Here is a 22648-nt window from a genome sequence, read left to right as displayed (position 1 = left end):
CGATCAAACCCGCCAAAAAATTTAAAGTTTTAATAACTTTTAAATGAAATAAGATTTTTAATTTATTTTTGTGTGAAATGCTATTAAAATATATAATTCGTGATATTATACAGAAAATATTAACTTCAAATCTGTGTACAAGTACCTTTAACATACATAGGACTTCCTGAGCCTAGCAAGACACCAAATGTAATAAGAAAGGAAAAAGGTGCATTGGAACAGACCAAGATTCGAACCTTGGCCCCTGGAAACTCCAGTCAAGTACTCTATCAACTGAGCTATCTAGCAACCTCTACAATTCAGCCCATCTGACTGTAATTATTGCATCTTTTCATTGAAATTAAAACTGTCTCAAAGATGCACACTTACATCTTGAGCCTTTAAGAAACAAAACAAAAAATGTGTTGAACAAAAGTGATTTTATTTCACTGGATATAAAGAAGCACACATTGTCATGTCATGCATACCAGATAAGGTATAGACATATCTCATGTCAATGTTGCCTGAATTATCAAATACGCACTAAAAAGCATTAAGATCATAATTCTGCAAAGCATACATCTAAATAAAAGAACTATGTTAAAAATTATCATAATTAAGTATCATCATTGCTATCTGTAAACTAAAAGGGCACATAGGATTTTTTTTCATCACACAGATTAGCTGATATGATGCATGTTTCTTGGATTATTTTCAAAAAAATACATTCAGAATATGGGAGGTGCTCACAATATAAATTTATGGTAGTGTACCCTACATAATTATATACAGTAAAATTGAACTTACTAAAAGGAACTTAAAATACACCATATGAGGTAAGATTTTGGAATACACAACATTCAGATTAGAGAAGTTGTACTGTAATTTCTTTCAAATTTTTGTTTGCTAGAACTATATGTAACACATATTGGTAAATTATCACCATGCTTTGAAAAGTAAGAAAAAAACTGGGATCCAACAGAGAGTAAAGAAATCACTAAAAATAACAGTTCTATAATTTAAATGCATTTATAAACATATTTCATTACCGGTATATTATTAATGATTATGTATGAATAGTAATATTATTTAAAATATAATCTGTAAACTTCACGTTAACTACCGGGTACATGATTCTAACAATAAATTCTATACAAATAAAAACATTTTCATTTATTGCATGAGAGAAGTGATAACCTGGATTCTCTAATAAAATTAAATTTGAGAAAGATCATTTAAAAGGATTCAAATATTTCTTTTATACAGAATTAATGAGGTGCATTGCCATGGCAGGTTCACTGGATTCAAGTTACTTGAAGTAGCCAGGTTGCAAATTGACTAAAACCCAACGAAAAAATTCATAATCAAAGAAAATGTAAAAAAAAGTGTTGACATAAATTTTTAAAATGTACTGTACGTGTATTTGACAATTCGACATCAATATAACTATACAAAGATCAACATTTATAACTCCATTTTCTAACCGGGTACATTGTACAAACACATAATTGCATTGATTGATTTTTTTTTCTCATTTAACGCTCTTGTTTCTCTTCATACCAAAATAAATTAGATTTCTCTAGTCTGGCAACGATATGCAGATGCTAACTGGCATGCATATGCAAAATCATTCAGGTTATAATATAATCAAATATATCATCATTTGACAATATGAAATTAAACCAAACATCAATGAAGAAATCTTGGATTGTTTGACACATCTTTCCTATAAATTACCGGTATACATCCTTTAGTGATATGTTTCGTTATCAATGGTATACCTTGTTCCCAATAGAATTCATTAAAATATATAACCTTAGTACTAACAATGTTTAATATTCTACATGCATTTATTCATGATAGATACACATATTAAAATTTTGTCTAAATGGTGGAAAAATATCAAAATAATCATAAATTACATTGTGTCACACCAAAAACTGATAAAACTTGAGGAATGGCTGAAATCAGCATACCACAATATGAGGTATAAAACTTTGATTGAAATATCTGGATAAAGTGGACAAAAAATGTGAACAGGATTGATCAAAGCTCATCAAAAAGCTGCTTCTTTTCTCCCTTCATAATACATGTAAAACATGCTTATAGCAAAAGTGATCGATATATACAAATTATGTTTATAACAAGCCCAAATCATCTGTCTATGGCACTTCTTTATAAGCATGTTTTACAGTAATAAGTTGTACTTGTTAAAAGTAACAAAACTGTTTGACAGTATAGTGTAGTAAAAAATTAATTTTTATGCATCTGTACCGGGCAAATTAAATGGCCGTTGATGCTTTCAAAGCTTTTATAATTATTCAAAGTAACATGCATACAGCTGATCACAGTTTGCCTTCTGGTAGCAAGCTTGACTCTCACTTCCTATCTGGATCCTAGAAAATAAAAGAAAAAGATATATTCCTTGTACAATCACTAATTTCCATGGGGGTTTAATTTTTGTGCATTTTTACTAAACATATTTTTTAACAACGAAATGAAATTTTTTCCCTCAAATCTCCAAAATTTGACCCTATGAAGTTAAGTGATTTTACAGTATTTCCTCTAAGTTTGTTAACATGTTTTACAGTTCTAATGTTTAGCTCACCTGAGCCGAAGGCTCAAGTGAGCTTTTCTGATCAAAATTTGTCCGTTGTCTGTCGTTGTCGTAGTCGTTGTCATTGTCATCGTAGTTGTCGTAAACTTTTCACATTTTCATCTTCTTCTCAAGAGCCACTGGGCCAATTTCAACCAAACTTGCTACAAAGTATCCTTGGGTAAAGGGGATTCAAGTTTGTTCAAATGAAGGGCCATGCCCTTTTCCAAGGGGAGATAATTATGAATTAGAGAAAAATTAAATCATTTTTAAAAAATCTTCTCAAGAACCACTGGGCCAGGAAAGATAAAACTCATGTGGAATTATCCTCAGGTAGTGTAGATTCAGGTTTGTTCAAATCATGACCCCGGGGGCTAGGGTGGGGCCAAAATGGCATACCCAAGTTTTACATGGGAATATATAGGAAAAATCTTTAAAAATCTTCTTCTCAAGAACCACTGGACCAGGAAAGATGAAACTCATGTGGAATCATCCACAGGTAGTGTAGATTCAAGTTTGTTCAAATCATGACCCCCGGGACTAGGGTGGGGCCAAAATGGCCAATCAAAGTTTTACATAGGAATATATAGGAAAAATCTTTAAAAATCTTCTTCTCAAGAACCACTGGACCAGGAAAGATAAAACTCATGTGGAATCATCCTCAGGTACTGTAGATTCAAGTTTGTTCAAATCATGACCCCCGGGGCTAGGGTGGGGCCAAAATGGCCAACCCAAGTTTTACATAGGAATATATATAGGAAAAATCTGTAAAAGTCTTCTTCTCAAGAACCACTGGGCCAGAAAAGATAAAACTCATGTAAAATTATCCTCAGGTAGTGTAGACTCAAATTTGTTCAAATCATAACCCCCGGGGCTAGGATGGGGCCAAATTGGCAGATCAAAATTTTACATAGGAAAAATCTTTAAAAATCTTCTTCTCAAGAACCACTGGGCCAGGAAAGAGGAAACTCATGTGGAATCATCCTCAGGTAGTGTAGATTCAAATTTGTTCAAATCATGACCCCCGGGACTAGGGTGGGGCCAAAATGGCCGACCCAAGTTTTACATAGGGATATATAGAAAGTGGAAGGTACGAAAAAAAACTAAACTCTGCTGGAGAGCAAACCATCCTTGCAAGAAATGAAAGAATTTGTAGAATGTGCGACATGAACTGTGTGGAAGATGAGATACACTCACTGATTGAATGTCCATTATATAAGCATGATAGAGATGACTTTTTTAATATTATTGCTAAAAGTAATAAAAATTTCTATACTTTAACAAATAAAGAAAAATTTGTATGGATTATGTCTAATGAAGATGACATGTTGCTTATCAAGCTGGGTAATTTTTTAATCAATATCTTTAAAATAAGAAATAGCAAATTATGCAATGTTAAACAAAGAAACAAATAAATACAAAAGAGTAATATATAGAAATACTTTAAACAAACTTTTATTTACAGTATATTGATTATGTATGTTGTAATCCCCAACTGCTGTAACATCATTTATCTTTTGTTAGTTACTGCTATCAATTTTGAATTTCTGCTTGTATGTTTTTTTTTCCTTATTACTTGTATGCCCTGATGGGCCCCAAATTGGTATTAATAAATCTTATCTTATCTTATCTTATCTTATCTTATAGGGATACCTTTTAAAATCTTTTTTTCAAGTACTTCAAAGCCATGATTAGGGATATTTATATGGAATCATCCACAGGTAGTGTAGATTCTAGTTTGTTCAAATCATGAACCCCTGGGGGGGGGGTTAAAATTCAAGCCCCCCCCCCTCCCCTCACCTCAGTAAACTTTCAGTTCTGATCTGATATGTGCTTTTTCCTAGCCGATGTGCTCAGGTGAGCGCTGTGGCCCCTGGGCCTCTTGTTTTTTTCTACTTGCATTTACATGTACTTAAAACAAAGTGACACCACTGCCAGTAATACTGTGTATCAATAATGAAGTATATTGTATAAAGTTTCAGCTTATTATTGAGAAATAGCTTTTTGAAGTCAAAATCCAAGAATTATGTGCAAGTGAAGAGCTGATCAAGAGACTTTACATGGATTTCGTTGTCATAACGAGAGGCCCATTGGCCACAACACTCACCTGTGTCACTTTGACATTGCTGTTCTTCACCAGATTTTTCCCTTGTAATAACTTTTGTGGCCCCAACCAACCCCTAGGGTTCATAATTTGAGCAATTAAGAATCTACAGTACTTCAAGATGCATATTCTTCCACATAAGTTTCAGCTTTTCTGGCTCATGTTTCTTGGGAAGAAAATTTTTTAAAGATTTTTCCTATATGCATGTATTTCAATGTAAAACTTAAATTCCCTATTGTGGCCCTGCCCTACCCCCAGGGTCATGATTTGTACAATTAAAATTCTACACTACTTCAGGATGCATATACTTCCACATATTGCAAAGATGATTTGTCCTATATATTTCAATGTAAAACATATATGAATTTCAAGAGAAAATTCAATTTGAAAGATCTATTATTACCTCAAGCGAAAAAAGCAAAAAGGAACACAGCTGCTATCATGGCTATGACGGCAAAAACATTGCTGACTTTGGACCAGACTGGGTGTTCTTTGATGGACAGTATTTCGTTCCTCTGGACCGTGTGACTGGCCAGTTCTGTTTTATTATCCTCCTCTATACCACAGCACCAGTAGATCACACGCCGAGGCAGGGCTACCCTCACTGAAATCAAGGTCAAAGATGGTTAAGTGTTTTGTTTAGAATTCTAGATTTAAAGGGGAGGGGTGGTTTGTCAGAAATGAGCTCCATGGTTATTTTCTCTATTTTATTTTCCTCCAAAACATGTTTGCTTACTACCATAGTGAATGTATAAAATATGTCAGTTTGTATGTTATTATAGGTATCAGATGTATAAACTGTAATTTCCTTTGGTCAAATAAGAAATATGTTGAAATGGATATTGAAAAGTCTTTTTCTTTATCACAAAAACATGACAATAAAGGTATTATCAAAGTTAGAGTAATAAGCTGCTACAATGTTTACCCAAACATTCTCATCACAATTACTTTCAAGGTCTTTATTACCTACCAACATATTAATACAGTAGACTGAAGCATATTAAGTGTTAGATTTGAAAGGCACATTTTTTGTTAGATATTACAAATGTACAGCTTGTTTTCTCATGTACAAGGGTTGATCCAAAAGTTCGTGGAATTTCTTTCTAAAATTTAATCGTGATTTGACAAAAGCAAACAATTAACAGGCATATTTATAATATAGAATAATAATGCAACAATATTGAAAAATTTCACGAATTTCCAATTAAAAACAAGAGGCCCACGGGCCTTATAGGTCACCTGAGCATTATGCAACAACTTTCCAGTTATTGAATTTGATTCATGTTTTAACTTAAGCCAGATGATATATGGCATTCACAATTTTGAAAGAGGCACCATTGATCATCATAACAGTACACTTAGCAGTTGCTTAGCTTGGTTACTGAATATCCATACGCAGGGTAGGGGAACAAAAATGCATTCCAACTAATCAGTAATATTCAGCAATAATCAGTAGTGCGCCTAACACTGTGACATAAACCCCTGACCCTAGGTCCACACATTGCACAAATTTTAAAAAGACACTCTTAAAATTGCCTATCAAAAAATAAATGAATGTTTTATAAATACAAAGGAGCAGATTTCAAACAATTAATTCATTTTCAGTATATAAGTAGAGCCCCCCCCCACCCCTGACCCAGGGTCCTTGAAATTCACAATTCTGCAAGATTAGGGCCCTTGCTCATCATGACTATATAGGTAGTTAATCTGCTTCATACCCAGAGACAGAGAAGAAAATTTTCAAAGATTTAATGGATTTTCATTATATAATCAATAGAGCCCCGCCCTAACATCAGAACCCCTGACCCTGGGGCCATAAAATTCATAATTTTAGAAGAGGCATTCTTGCTCATCATATCTATGTACTTAGTTAGTTTATTTAATTCCTAGGAGCAGAGAAGAAGATTTTTAAAGAATTCATGTATTTTCAATATATAATCAAACTAGCCCTGCCTTAACACCAGAACCCCTGACCCTGTAATTATAAAATTCACAATTTAGGTAAAAGCACTCTTGCTCATCATTACTATACACTTAGTTAGTTTATTTAATACCTAGGAGCAGAGAAGAAGATTTTCAAAGAATTCATGTATTTTCACTATATAATCAATAGAGCCCCCCCCCCCTCAACACCAGAACCCTTGACCCTGGGGCCAAAAAATTCACAATTTTTGTTGAGGCACTCTTGCTCATCATAACTATGCACTTAGTTAGTTTATTTAATACCTAGGAGCAGAGAAGAAGATTTTCAAAGAATTCATGTATTTTCACTATATTATCAATATACCCTCCCCCCCCCCCCCCACACACACACCAGAACCCTTGACCCTGGGGTCATAAAATTCACAATTTTGGTAAAAGCACTCTTGCTCAACATAACTATACACTTAGTTAGTTTATTTAATACCTAGGAGCAGAGAAGATTTTCAAAGAATTCATGTATTTTTACTATGTAATCTATAGAGCCCCGCCCTAACACCAGAACCCCTGACCCTGGGACCATAAAATTCACAATTTTTGTTGAGGCACTCTTGCTCATCATAACTATGCACTTAGTTAGTTTATTTAATACCTAGGAGCAGAGAAGAAGATTTTCAAAGAATTCATGTATTTTAACTATATAATCAATAGAGCCCCCCCCCAACACCAGAACCCTTGACCCTGGGGCCATAAAATTCACAATTTTGGCTGAGACACTTTTGCTCATCATAACTATGTACTTGGTTAGTTTATTTAATACCCAGGAGCAGAGAAGAAGATTTTCAAAGAATTCATGTATTTTCACTATATATAATCAATAGAGCCCCACCCTAACACCAGAACCCCTGACCCTGGGGCCATAAAATTCACAATTTTTGTTGAGGCACTCTTGCTCATCATAACTATGCACTTAGTTAGTTTATTTGATACCTAGGAGCAGAGAAGAAGATTTTCAAAGAATTCATGTATTTTCACTATATATAATCAATAGAGCCCCACCCTAACACCAGAACCCCTGACCCTGGGGCCATAAATTTCACAATTTTGGTAGAGGCACTCTTGCTCATCATAACTATGTACTTAGTTAGTTTATTTAACACCTAGGAGCAGAGAAGAAGATTTTCAAAGAATTCATGTATTTTTACTATATAATCTATAGAGCCCCGCCCTAACACCAGAACCCCTGACCCTGGGACCATAAAATTCACAATTTTTGTTGAGGCACTCTTGCTCATCATAACTATGCACTTAGTTAGTTTATTTAATACCCAGGAGCAGAGAAGAAGATTTTCAAAGAATTCATGTATTTTCACTATATATAATCAATAGAGCCCCACCCTAACACAAGAACCCCTGACCCTGGGGCCATAAAATTCACAATTTTTGTTGAGGCACTCTTGCTCATCATAACTATGCACTTAGTTAGTTTATTTGATACATAGGAGCAGAGAAGATGATTTTCAAAGAATTCATGTATTTTCACTATATATAATCAATAGAGCCCCACCCTAACACCAGAATCCCTGACCCTGGGGCCATAAAATTCACAATTTTGGTAGAGGCACTCTTGCTCATCATAACTATGTACTTAGTTAGTTTATTTAATACCTAGGAGCAGAGAAGAAGATTTTCAAAGAATTCATGTATTTTTACTATATAATCTATAGAGCCCCGCCCTAACACCAGAACCCCTGACCCTGGGACCATAAAATTCACAATTTTTTTTTAGGCACTCTTGCTCATCATAACTATGCACTTAGTTAGTTTATTTAATACCCAGGAGCAGAGAAGAAGATTTTCAAAGAATTCATGTATTTTCACTATTATATAATCAATAGAGCCCCACCCTAACACCAGAACCCCTGACCCTGGGGCCATAAAATTCATAATTTTTGTTGAGGCACTCTTGCTCATCATAACTATGCACTTAGTTAGTTTATTTGATACATAGGAGCAGAGAAGATGATTTTCAAAGAATTCATGTATTTTCACTATATATAATCAATAGAGCCCCACCCTAACACCAGAACCCCTGACCCTGGGGCCATAAATTTCACAATTTTGGTAGAGGCACTCTTGCTCATCATAACTATGTATTTAGTTAGTTTATTTAATACCTAGGAGCAGAGAAGAAGATTTTCAAAGAATTCATGTATTTTTACTATATAATCTATAGAGCCCCACCCTAACACCAGAACCCCTGACCCTGGGGCCATAAAATTCACAATTTTGGTAGAGGCACTCTTGCTCATCATAACTATGCACTTAGTTAGTTTATTTAATACCTAGGAGCAGAGAAGAAGATTTTCAAAGAATTCATGTATTTTCACTATATTATCAATAGACCCTCCCCCCCCCCACACACACACACCAGAACCCTTGACCCTGGGGTCATAAAATTCACAATTTTGGTAAAAGCACTCTTGCTCAACATAACTATACACTTAGTTAGTTTATTTAATACCTAGGAGCAGAGAAGAAGATTTTCAAAGAATTCATGTATTTTTACTATGTAATCTATAGAGCCCCGCCCTAACACCAGAACCCCTGACCCTGGGACCATAAAATTCACAATTTTTGTTGAGGCACTCTTGCTCATCATAACTATGCACTTAGTTAGTTTATTTAATACCCAGGAGCAGAGAAGAAGATTTTCAAAGAAATAATGCATTTTCACTATATACTTATTTAGCCCCGCCCTAGCACTAGAACCCCTGACCCTGGGGCCATGAATTTCACAATTTTGGTAGAGGACTCAATGCTGATTACAATCATGCAAACAGTTTGACTGCTTGATGTCCAGGAGTAAAGAAGAAGATTTTTAAAGATTGCATTAATTTTAGTGGTTTTGGCCCCACCCCTCAGGCCCCAGGGGGGCAGGGATCATGAAATTCAAAATTTTTGTTCCCCTTTAGCCATAGATGCTTTGTGCCAAATTTGGTTGAAATTGGTGCAGTGGTTGCAGAGAAGAAGCTGAAAATACTCAAATGTTAACACACGATGCACGATGGACGACGGACGACGACGGACGAAAACGGATAGCAATAGGTCACCTGAGTTTACTCAGGTGACCTAATAAGGTCACGCGAGCTTTCTGAAAACGGATAGTTGTGAAACCTGGGGAACACTTTAACGTTACGTCAAGTTAGATATGTCACGTCACGTTATAGAAGCATCTCACCCTAATGTCCGATTTGAATACGCAATTCTACAAAATGCTACCCTTTTCTCCATTTTTTTCTCAAGAAAAGCCTGGGTATCTTCATTTTATCTTCATTTTTCATTTTTATCTTCATTTTTCACTCATATTTCAAAATATTCCCCATCTTTCCATATGATGTTCCAATTTCAGTAGCAATGTCAAGAACAGTACGGCAGCTGACAACGTCCATTAGCACGTTTAATTTGTCAAGGGCGATAAACACTTAAAACAGAGCCTCCAAAAGGCGGCAACAACTTTAATCACCTCCCCCCCCGGAAAGTCTTTTTTTTTTATTTCTTATGCCACTGGAAAACCAGTACCTAAATACATTTTTCCCAAGCCTATGTCAATAATATATGCGTTTAAGATGGAGTGATCCTGGGATTTTCCCAAAACTTATGACCTGACCGAAATTTGATGTTGTATAACAACTTAAAGATGAACAATAAATCACAAAGGTTTATAAAAGATCAAGCAATTGTAATAATGACACAAATTTCGTTTTATATACCACATAGGGCAGTTTAATTCTCATTTCACGTATTAAGAATTAAAATGATAAAAAACATGTCTCCCCCGCATTTCCAAACAACCATTTCCATGGCAACTGCCATAGAGTTACTACGAGGGTTGTCCCGTAAAATCGTGGACAAGTTGTCTAGTGTGAAAAATAAACATCACTGCGTTCTGAAATTTTCACTATTATTTAGTACATATTTTAGTAATATACACAGCAAATTTCAGATAAATATATGCATAAATAAACAAATCATGAGATTTTATGCCATGTTTTGTATCATCTTACGGCGCATGGATTATAACGTCAAAGTGTCTAAAGCAGCGTCACGTTTTATCTTTGCTGAAAATGAAGTTAGATGAGTCCGACTTAAATCTAGGAATTTCATTGATACACATTCTTTAGTCTCCATAAACAGCCGAAGAACCAATTGGCACCCTCATGCGATCTTCTGAAGATTAAATTAGTAAGTTACGGACAATATTCTCACCATCATTTAACTAATAGAAAATCTCATATCGGCGATCTACTGTGACAGCATCTTTTGCTATTACATTAGGAGTTTGTCCGTATGTTTTGTACTCCCCAGGGACTCGATCAAAAAAAACTTCGCTAATAAAACTTCTATTTCATTTGTATACTTAAGATATGGTGATATTTTTATAATCTTTTTTCTTCTATGGTCATTTCAAGTCTCTAAAGATGTCATTACAACATTGAAATAAAACTGAACTGTTCTCCGGTGCGCCGTAACGCCATAAAACGTCGCCATTTTTCGTGTGTTGTGTTTATCACTTTCCCATTTCGAATGCTCGAGAAACTGCCAAAAATTAACCAAATGCCTTAAAATTTTTACAAAGACTACGAAATTGATTGTGGAATTGAATTAGGATAACTTTAATCTAAATCTTATGTATTTAAAACTTTTATTTTGAATTCAAACTTGTGTATTCTTTAATAAAACCTTGGTTTTTTGACCGTGAGCCGTAGGACAATACCCCGTACATATTCAAGCATAATAAAATCTTTATTTTTGCATATATTTTTTCAAAAAAATCATCATGCACTTAAATATGATAAATAAACATTTACTGAAATTTTCAGCTTAGTGCGCCCATTACTTTTTGAGAAAAACGCTTTGTCCATGATTTTACGGGACAACCCTCATATCATAAATATTTAAAATGTTTTATTATTTAAAATATTCAACAAGTGTCTAAATTCTCATTTGTAATTTTCAACAAATTTCACTTAAAGATAAATAAAATATAAAGAAATTCCATGACCTTTTGGATCAATTAACTCTCGTATAAAAAATTACATATGCACCTTAATGTATCTGTTATGGTTAATTTAAGATACTGATGACCAAAAACAAACAAATTTTATCAAAACAAAAAAAGAGAAATTATGCATCATCCAACAATTTAAAAGAAACCATTAGGTACCTAGAAGTAATTTGTAATCTTATATTCTGCTTGACCTTGACATTGAAACACTGTCACAAGACACTGCACAAGCACCATTAATAATTAAAGCATCAAGACTTTCTTATTAGGAGCTTCAGAAATATAAGCCTGGTAAGATATTTAATCCATCAGCAACCCTGTCCTGAAACCTACCTACAAGAGGCCCATGAGCCAAGAATTCTTCTTCTGATAAATCAAACAAACCTGTCACTTCTATTCTAACCAAGCCTCTAACTATCGTAAAGCTTTGAATCCCTAATGTAGGTCACCATGACCTACTTTTAAGGTTTATACATACTGAGAACCCAAGAAGCATCAACTGAAAAGCCTCTTACTTCCCAAAATACTGAGAAAAGAACTCTCTAACTGGACATTATTTAAGCATCAGAAAATGACTCATAAGTCTAAATTGAGCCTACATTGATTTAGCTAAAAGAATTTATGTAATTAAATGATTAATCAGCAATGCAGTTTACTCCCCATATTTTTGCTGAAATATTATGATCATATTAATTATTTAATTGCAATCTTCCATCACCAGTATAATAAAGCATTAATTGCATAAATCACTCATGCAATGTTCTTGGAAAATAACTCACAGGTGAGGGAGGAATGCATGTGCTCTGTCACTGAGAGGGAGAAAGAAAATTAAAAATGAACTGTCTGATTTGTTATTTCAGATATTTCCTGTGATGTGCATACTAATAAGAGCATATTCTTATTTTGCAAGAGTTAAATGAAGGACTCCAAGGAAACTTCAATGCTCCAAAAGAAAGGAAAATATTATTAAAATTCTCACTTGATGCATGGTGTTGAGACTATTGGATCAACACTATCAGAAAATTTCAAATTATCATTCCATGGAAGTACAACTTTGATAGTCAATTAAAAAAACATGTCTAGGTCGAAGCCACTAACAGACAGAAAAACGAATGCGTACCTGGTCCCTCCTCTACCTGGACCTCTGGATCAGTGCTCAGTGACACCGTCTTCATCAGACTATCTCCTTGGTTACACTCCCCATCCTTGTTAGCTGTTTTTTCTGAGAATCCTGCCTCCTCAGCTACAAAACAGAGAAATCAGGTATAAATATGGTAAATTAACTTTTTTTGGTGTATAAAGTAAATTCACTTATTTTTGTTAGGTCAAATTCTTGTGGTTTGAAGAAAAAAAAATATTGGTTTGCAGGAATTAGAATTTATAGGTGAAGAAGGTAGAAAACTTGATACAGTAGTTTGATATTTATTAAACATTTAGTGGAGGGCATGAATCAGGGGTCTCTTACTTTATACCATGGGTAAAGACTAGACTGTGAAATTTTGTTTTAAAACCTCTACCTTATTAAGGTCTTCCGTTTCCACCGGAAGACCTTCTACTGATTCTGTTGGTAAAGATTATTATTCTTTTTTTTTTCTTCTACTTCCTAGATGCCAACTTTGAAGCCTCATAACTCACCCATTTCTCAATTGATTTTGCTCTAATTTTCAGAGGTACTCGAAGTTACTAAACTCTATCAGAATGCTGTCTAAAATTTCAAAAAGTCAATTGCGGTTTTGAGTTATTTCCCTTTAAACGAAAATTGATAGGCTTTCGTTTCCAGACAAAGGCTCAGAGACGGCTAAAGCTGGAGCCAAAATTTTACTGATCTTAGATAATAGAAGGATTGAAGTCGTGCACATCGGTTTTTGTTTTTCGATTTCTCTATTCAAAATGGCGCTATGTAGGGGTCAAAAATTAGAACGCTCAAAAGAGCCAAAAATTACAAATATTTTGCTTTTTATCTTCCAAACTGAAAACATTTTGTTAAAATATATAGAACATAATTTGTGCAGAATTAGAAGATCTTTCAAATAATATCTCGGAAAAAGGGCTGACCCCTAAATAAGGGGATCTAGAGGGGCCAAAAGTTTTTTCCAGATATCTCAAAAAGTATTAAGAATTTGTTATACATCAAAGAAGCAAAGTTGTTGAAAATCTCTTGTAAAATCTACTGATGTCATCAAAATACGTCCTGTGACGTCACTTCCGGCCAAACCGGAAGTAGTCCGAAACTGTATATTTTTGCCGTTTTTGACATGTTTTGGGGAAATATTTGTCACTGTAAGCATAAAATTTAATTTTCCGTCCGTCGACGTCACTTCCGGTCAAACAGGAAGTAGCAAAAAATGGCTTATTTTTGCAATTTTCAACATAGATTTGGAAGATTTAAATCATTAGAGACGTCATTTCTCTTTTTTTTTTTAAATAAAAGTTACTTCCGGTCAAACAGGACGAAAGACCTTCTCGTTGCTTTGCAACGAGCTTTGCTCTAGTATTTTCTTGCTTTTTATTATGTGACAGACAAGAATTTCTCTACCTTTTCCATTCCTGAGCGTGATACTCTCCATTTCTATGCCTCCCTTTTCTTTCTCTGTACTGGATGCTTCAGATGAGCTGTCATCATCACTATTTTTAGACTGTCCAGCTAACCACTCGTCTACGTCCAGTCGGGGGTCCTCACTGTGTCTCGTCCACCAAGTCAACCTTTGAAGCTGTCAGGGAAAGAGAAAACCTCATCTGTTACTTCTTCCAGTACTACATTACAAGAGGGAATTTTACACCTACCGTAAATCTGGAAATTTTTACGTCGATTTATTTTTGCGAATTTAGGTCATAAAGCTGTAGATTAATTTTTATGTTTCAAAATTTTGCGAATTGTCATTGGCGCTAAAAATAAAAAGCACGTAAGATTTCCATTTTCATATCAGTTTATATTTCAAATTAGTTAGCACAGTTGGAATACCGCCAATATACTCGCAACGTGGCAAAGGAAACAATTTTGAAGAATACAAAAATATTTGCACCGAACTTCCAAATTAATTATAACAAACCTTTTTGAGGTTATGTATGCCTTTAAACCTAAAATATATCCAAATAAAGACGAAAATTCAACTAGGCTTAATTTCTTCTGTCAAAGTTTTTTTTTCTCATCTAAAATTTATACACGCCATGTTTACATTTGGAAGGTACTCTCTAGTAAATGCACTGAGTTCGAGTTATCACATGGTTAATTAAATAATGGGTCTCTCTTTCTTGGCAAAATAATTAAATAGAGACATACTGCATTAGTGTCAAACCATCGGACGATATTGAATATAATGAGGGCAATTTACACGCACAGGTAATTAGCTTGTAGTATAAACAGATTTCTTAAAATGACCAATGCTTACGAACACCTGTTCACCGAGTTAAGAATAGATACCAGCTTTCAGCAAAATTTTTGTTTACATGTTGATTTATTTTTAAGAAAAATATTTTTGCGAATGTAATGCACGCGCAAATTTGCTAAAAATTTATCTACAGTAAAAATTTCCAGATTTACGGTATAATATTTTTCCTCAATGAAATACAATGTTATCTGGGCACAATCATAAATGTTTTGATTGGACGGTAAATTTAGAAAGTATTTTAAGAATGAGCAAATTTGTTAATAGGGGTGTTGGAAAGTGTAATTCAGCATAATCAACCTAGGGTTTCTGAAGGTTCTTTCAGACACTGTGTTATCATACAATGCAACTTGCTATGTATCACCTAATTGATCACATAATTTTAGCACTTTCTAGTGACACTTACACATCTTTTGTCGATGGGTTTAGTCAGGAGGCTGACTCCAATGGCCACCAGTCCTGTGACAACAAACAGGAAGGAGGAGAAGTAAAGGTAGTGGAAGTCCTTGACGATGGAAGGTCGGGGGTCAGGGAGGTTGTCCACACAGTTAGGCACGGAGTAGGAGTACTCCACGATAAACCGGACCAGTCCTATCACCATCCCTATCACCAAACCATAGAAAGCACCCTGTAGAAAGTTATACAGAGTGTTTAAAACACATTTCATTACTATTATAGAAAAACTAATACATGTAGCTTGTTACAAAACCACAAACAAATTAAATGTATTGAGCCATACATAAATGTAAGAGAAAGTTAACGAGTCTCAAAAAGGTGAATACAAGTTTATCATCAGTTTTTCAGCATTTGCATTTGTACCCCTTTTTTCTTACCTGAAATTGACTTTCAAGTGGTGTAATAATTTATAGATTTTAAACCTATAGAGAGTAACAATAATGACTAACCGCTTCATTCAGTCTTTCCCAGAACAATCCTAACAAGAAGATACAGCAGATAGGAGGCTGCATAAAGCTGGACACTTCCTGGATGTAGACGAAGAGTTCACTCCCTTGAGAGGCCCGGATTACGGGGATCCAGACAATACTTATAACCACCAATACCAGTACAAACAGCCTGTAAAATACACAATACTTATAACCACCAATACCAGTACAAACAGCCTGAAAAATACACAATACTTATAACCACCAATACCAGTACAAACAGCCTGAAAAATACACAATACTTATAACCACCAATACCAGTACAAACAGCCTGAAAAATACACAATACTTGTAACCACCAATACCAACACAAACAGTCTGAAAAAAATAGACAATACTTATAACCACCAATACCAGTACAAACAGCCTGAAAAATACACAATACTTATAACCACCAATACCAGTACAAACAGCCTGAAAAATACACAATACTTGTAACCACCAATACCAACACAAACAGTCTGAAAAAAATAGACAATACTTATAACCACCAATACCAGTACAAACAGCCTGAAAAATACACAATACTTATAACCACCAATACCAGAACAAACAGCCTGAAAAATACACAATACTTATAACCACCAATACCAGTACAAACAGCCTGAAAAATACACAATACTTATAACCACCAATACCAGTACAAACAGCCTGAAAAATAGACAATACTTATAACCACCAATACCAGTACAAACAGCCTGTAAAGTAGACAATACTTATAACCACCAATACCAGTACAAACAGCCTGAAAAATAGACAAAGCTTATAACCACCAATACCAGTACTTATAATCACCAATACCAGTACAAACAGCCTGTAAAATAGACAATACTTATAACCACCAATACCAGTACAGACAGCCTGAAAAATAGACAATACTTATAACCACCAATACCAGTACAAACAGCCTGAAAAATAGACAATACTTATAACCACCAATACCAACACAAACAGTCTGAAAAATAGGTGGAAGTTGTTCTAGTACTGCAGCATCATTTCTAATTAATATGTACAAAAACACATATATCCTAATTCATTAAAATAGATCCACCATTCATGATTTTGAGATATTTTAAAAAAGAGCAAACTTAACCATATACATGTTTAATTAGATATTATCTCTGGAAATCAAACTGGTTTAGATACTTATTTTCTCAGACATCCTTGATAAACAGCAATTAAATGTTATGCACAAGTGATATAAATGCAGAATTTTTTTTTTTTTAAGATTAATCATTTACAGCAGAAATTCATACCAATAATTTACTAGTACTCTACCTTCCTACAATCATGATCTCTAACTCAGAGGCCTGCTTCCTGATCCTGGTCCAGATGTCCATAGCGAAGATTGTACTACTGCTGTTAAAGATGGAGGTCAGAGAAGACATGAGGGCAGCCATCATCACTGCCAGCATCATCCCTCGTGCACCTATAATGGAGAACAAAGGTCTCTCTTATAAATTAATCTTCAATGCATACCAACTGAGTGATATGGATTTTGAGATTTAAAAGATCCTGATAACAAAAGTAACATTTTTTTGAAATTCAACAGAAATCTTCCACTTCTGATGAATGATAAAAACAAATGAAATCGATTTTGAAAATGCTTAAGTTCAATTCAAAGAAATTGTGATCAATACCCTGCTTTACTTACCTGCTGGCATTAAGTTAATGACGAGGGTGGGGTACGCAATATTACTACATCCCGTCTCACTCCCACAGACAGACATACAGACTTCAGGGTCAGCACAGCCCACTGTGTCTGTACAAAAGAGGAAATCTCAATGAGACTTAAAGGAACTTGCTCAAGTAAGTATGTTAGCAATTCTGTATCAAACCTTGCTCTCTTCTACATTAATACATGTACTTGTATAAGTCATTTTTTCCAAAGGGTCCCTATAGCCATTAAATTTCATGGATTGCAATTGTATGTCTTAAATCCACTTAAAATATGCTGTGAAAAATTTCCACAGAATTTGAGACCATGAACATAGTGTAAATTAATTCCACACTGAAAAAAGAACATCTGCAGTACTTGTATCGAGTATAGCAGAGAGACAAGTTTAAGATACAGAGAGAAAATGAGTCTAACATACAGACTTGAGCAACATGGAAAAAACTACCAACAAAGCTTAGTCACACTGTATTGCATGGCCTATTTATAGTTTAATCAACTAATATTGGATTTTTTAAAATTTGGTTGTTAATACCATCACCCTATATACATTAGACTTAAATGGTGTGCTGATATTTTGTTCCTAAATTAAGATTTGTAAATTAAAAATTCAAAATTTTTGGAGTGTTCAAACATTAATTTTCAGTTGTAAAATCATTCTCAATCCTACAAAAAGTAAATCAATTATGACATATATCATGGTGATATTATTTATCATCTTACAAATGTGCTTAAAGATGCATTAAAGATAAAGGATGACATTTAGTAATAATAATAATGTTTTCATTTCACTTCCTTCAATGTCCTCTCAAAGTATCCCATCAAGCATTCTGACATTTTAATATGTCTAAAAGTTAATTTCAGCAGCAAAACGTTAATATATCATCTCCCTTTGTATAGCCCATCTCAACTTAGTATACAATTAATTTTCTGCATAATGAAAGGTTGGAAGTGAAATTTTAATAGAACTGACAGAATCAATTACTTTTGTGAACATGAATTGTCTGGTAATAACTGTCCGATTAATATGTAATCATTAGTTGTGCGAGAATCATATCATCATTCTGACCTTTATACCTATAGTTAAGAGAATTCCGTAAACAAACTTTCATTTCCATGATAATACAGGGTACATGTAATTCTGTAGGTTCATATGGCATAAAATTGGTGTCCACAACTGGTACTTTGCTATTTTTTATACAGCCCCAATTAAAAACACAAAAAACACTGCTATAATTTGATTGCAGCCAAAGCGGGTAAAATATCATGCATTCTCTCATATTTTTATCTGTTAAGTCTGGTATTTTATAGACAATGAGACAAAGACAAACTGTCTTGAATGAAGAGGGTCTCAATGACATACTGGTCTAAGCATTATAGCTCGGTGTCTCATGCACACATGTATCCTCTTCATTTTAAACTGAAAGATTAAAGGTAAATTGTATAATTATATACAACAAGAGATGTTTGTAAAACACTTATGCTCCGCTCCCTCCCAAAATTGGAATTTTTCTAAGTCCAAGGGGCATAACTCTGTCAAAAATGGCTTGATTGTATCCAAAACAGAACTAGACCTAGATATTCTTATGATAAATCTGTACATAAAATTTCAATATGTACAACCTCTGAAAAGAAAATGAACGGAAACTGCCAATAATTGGAATTTTTCTAAGGCCAATTTTTCTAAATCCAAGGGGCATAACTCTGTCCAAAATGGCTCGCTCATATCCAAAACAGATCTTGACCTAGATATTTTTATGATAAATCTGTATACCAAATTTTATTTCAATATGTGCAACCTCTGCTAAAAAAATGAATGGAAACTGCAAATAATTAGAATTTTTCTAAATCTAAGGGGCATAACTCTGTCCAAAATGGCTCAATTGTACCCAAAACAGAATTGAACTCAGGTATTTTTATGATAAATCTGTATAACAAATTTTTTTTCACCAATATGTGCAACAAACAGCCTGTAAAATAGACAATACTTATAACCACAATACTTATAACCACCAATACCAGTACAAACAGCCTGTAAAATAGACAATACTTATAACCACCAATACCAGAACAAACAGCCTGTAAAATAGACAATACTTATAACCACCAATACCAGTACAAACAGCCTGTAAAATACACAATACTTATAACAACCAATACCAACACAGACAGCCTGTAAAATAGACAATACTTATAACCACCAATACCAATACAAACAGCCTGTAAAATAGACAATACTTATAACCACCAATACCAGTACAAACAGCCTGTAAAATAGACAATACTTATAACCACCAATACCAACACAAACAGCCTGTAAAATAGACAATACTTATAACCACCAATACCAGTACAAACAGCCTGTAAAATACACAATACTTATAACCACCAATACCAGTACAAACAGCCTGTAAAATAGACAATACTTATAACCACCAATACCAGTACAAACAGCCTGTAAAATACACAATACTTATAACCACCAATACCAACACAGACAGCCTGTAAAATAGACAATACTTATAACCACCAATACCAGTACAAACAGCCTGTAAAATAGACAATACTTATAACCACCAATACCAACACAAACAGCCTGTAAAATAGAAAATAGACAATACTTATAACCACCAATACCAACACAAACAGCCTGTAAAATAGACAATACTTATAACCACCAATACCAGTACAAACAGCCTGTAAAATAGACAATATTTATAACCACCAATATCAGTACAAACAGCCTGTAAAATAGACAATACTTATAACCACCAATACCAACACAGACAGCCTGTAAAATAGACAATCCTTATAATCACCAATACCAGTACAAACAGCCTGAAAAATAGACAATACTTATAACCACTAATACCAACACAAATAGTCTGAAAAATATGTGGAAGTTGTTTTGAGTACTGCAGCAACTGTTATGTACAAATGTTATAAATAAATATATCCTAATTCATTAAAATAGATCCACCTTTTATGATTTCGAGATATTTTAAGGAAGAGCAAATTTAACCATATACATGTTTAATTAGATATTAACTCTGGAAATCAAACTGGCAGATTTTTTTTGTTAAAGATTAATCATTTACAGCAGAAATTCAAATAATTTATATACTCTGGCCTTCCTACAATCATGATCTGTAACTCAGAGGCCTGCTTCCTGATCCTGGTCCAGATGTCCATAGCGAAGATTGTACTACTGCTGTTAAAGATGGAGGTCAAAGAAGACATGAGGGCAGCCATCATCACTGCCAGCATCATCCCTCGTGCACCTATAATGGAGAACAAAGGCCTCTCTTATAAATTTATCTTCTGAATGTATATCAATTGAGTGATATGGCTTTAGAGTTTTGAAAGATCCTGATAACAAAAGTAACTTTTCTTGAAATTCTACAGAAATCTTCCACTTCATATACATGATTAAAAACAAATGAAATTGATTTTAAAAATGCTTAAATTAAATTCAAAGAAAATTGTAATCATTACCCTGCTTTACTTACCTGCAGGCATTAAGTTAATGACGAGGGTGGGGTAGGCAATGTTACTACATCCCGTCTCACTTCCACAGACAGACATACAGACTTCAGGGTCAGCACAGCCCACTGTGTCTGTACAAAAGAGGAAATCTCAATGAGACTTAAAGCAATTTGCTCAAGTAAGTATGTTAACAATTCTGCATCAAACTTGGCTCTCTTCCATATTTTTCTACATGAAAATACTGTAATTCCTTTTTTTCATGGGGTCATAATTCCAAAGAATAATGATTATTACTCAACATATAGGTAGTAAATTATGCTAATTTCATGGATAGCAATTGTACATCTTAAGTCCACTTTCAATATGCTGTGACAATCTTCCGCAGAAATTTGAGACCATGAACATACTAATTTAAATTAATCAAAAAAAAAAAAAATATTGCTAAAACAAGATCTATGGTACCGGGTACTTGTATTAAGTATGGCAGAGAGTCAGGTTTTAGATACAGAGAGAAAATGAGTTTAACATACAGACTTGAGCAACAAGGAATAAAACAACCATTAAAGCTTAGACATGTATTGTATAGCACGACCAAATTATCAGTTTCATCAACTAACATTGGATTTTTAAAAAAGTTCTTGATTGTTACCAATGACCCTATATAGCTTAGATTAAAATGGTGTGCAGATATTTTGTTCCTAAAGATTTGTTTTAAACAAAAATCAAATTTTTTAGAGTGTTCAAATATTAATTTTCAGTGGTTATAAAAACATTCTCAATCCTTCAAATATTGAATCAATTAAGACATAAATCATGATGATATTATTTATCATCTTACAAAGGTGCTTCAAGATGCAAAAATAAAGGATATGACATTTAGTAATAACTTTAATGTTTTCATTTCACTTCCTTCAATGTCCTCTCAAAGTATCACCTCTGACTTAACATATCCTGATGTTTAATCTAATCTCAGCAACAAAATGTTAACGTATCACATTCCTTTGTATTAATAGCTCTTATGAACCTAGAATATATTTAATTTTTTGCATAATGAAAAGTTGGAAGTGATATTTTGATAGAACTGACTGGATCAAAAATACATTGTCTTGTAGTAATGTCCGGTTAATATATAATCCTTATTTGTACAAGTATCGGCTCTTCATTCCGCACTTTATACCTACAGTTCACAGAATTCTGTTAACAGACTTTAATTTCTATGATAATACAGTGTACATGTAATTTAGTTTTATGGCAAAGAATTGGTGTCTGCAACTGGTACATGTACTGTACTATGTGCTACTTTTAATATAGCGATTGAAAACACTAAACATAACTGTTATAATTTGCTTGTAGCCAAAGCGGGTAAAATAGCATGCATCTCTCCATATTCATATTTTTATCTGTTAGGTCTAGTAAAATATACACATTGAGACAAATTTAAGACAAACTGTCTTGAATGAAGAGGTCTCAATTAATGACATACTGGTCTA

General features: G+C 33.9%; 1 protein-coding gene across 1 annotated transcript in view; it reads right to left on the bottom strand.

The window, feature by feature from the left end:
* Nucleotides 1–404: 404 nt before the first annotated feature.
* LOC134283873 (sodium/glucose cotransporter 4-like) overlaps nucleotides 405–22648 on the bottom strand; it is a 38153-nt gene continuing 15909 nt past the window's right edge. The window contains exons 10-17 of the mRNA XM_062766392.1: nucleotides 17652–17759; nucleotides 17276–17426; nucleotides 15959–16127; nucleotides 15460–15681; nucleotides 14204–14378; nucleotides 12788–12910; nucleotides 5083–5283; nucleotides 405–2375 (exon numbers count right to left, since the gene is read on the bottom strand). Coding sequence (XP_062622376.1) covers nucleotides 5084–5283; nucleotides 12788–12910; nucleotides 14204–14378; nucleotides 15460–15681; nucleotides 15959–16127; nucleotides 17276–17426; nucleotides 17652–17759 — 1148 coding nt within the window. The 3' untranslated portion in view covers nucleotides 405–2375; nucleotide 5083. The remainder of the gene's footprint in view (nucleotides 2376–5082; nucleotides 5284–12787; nucleotides 12911–14203; nucleotides 14379–15459; nucleotides 15682–15958; nucleotides 16128–17275; nucleotides 17427–17651; nucleotides 17760–22648) is intronic.

The sequence above is a fragment of the Saccostrea cucullata genome, unplaced genomic scaffold (assembly GCF_032062105.1).
Source record: "Saccostrea cucullata isolate Sc308-1 unplaced genomic scaffold, CSIRO_AGI_Scuc_v1 ctg852, whole genome shotgun sequence".
NCBI lineage: Eukaryota > Metazoa > Mollusca > Bivalvia > Ostreida > Ostreidae > Saccostrea > Saccostrea cuccullata.
The sequence above is the reverse complement of the archived record's forward strand: the minus strand, read 5'-3'. Positions and strand labels throughout refer to the sequence as shown.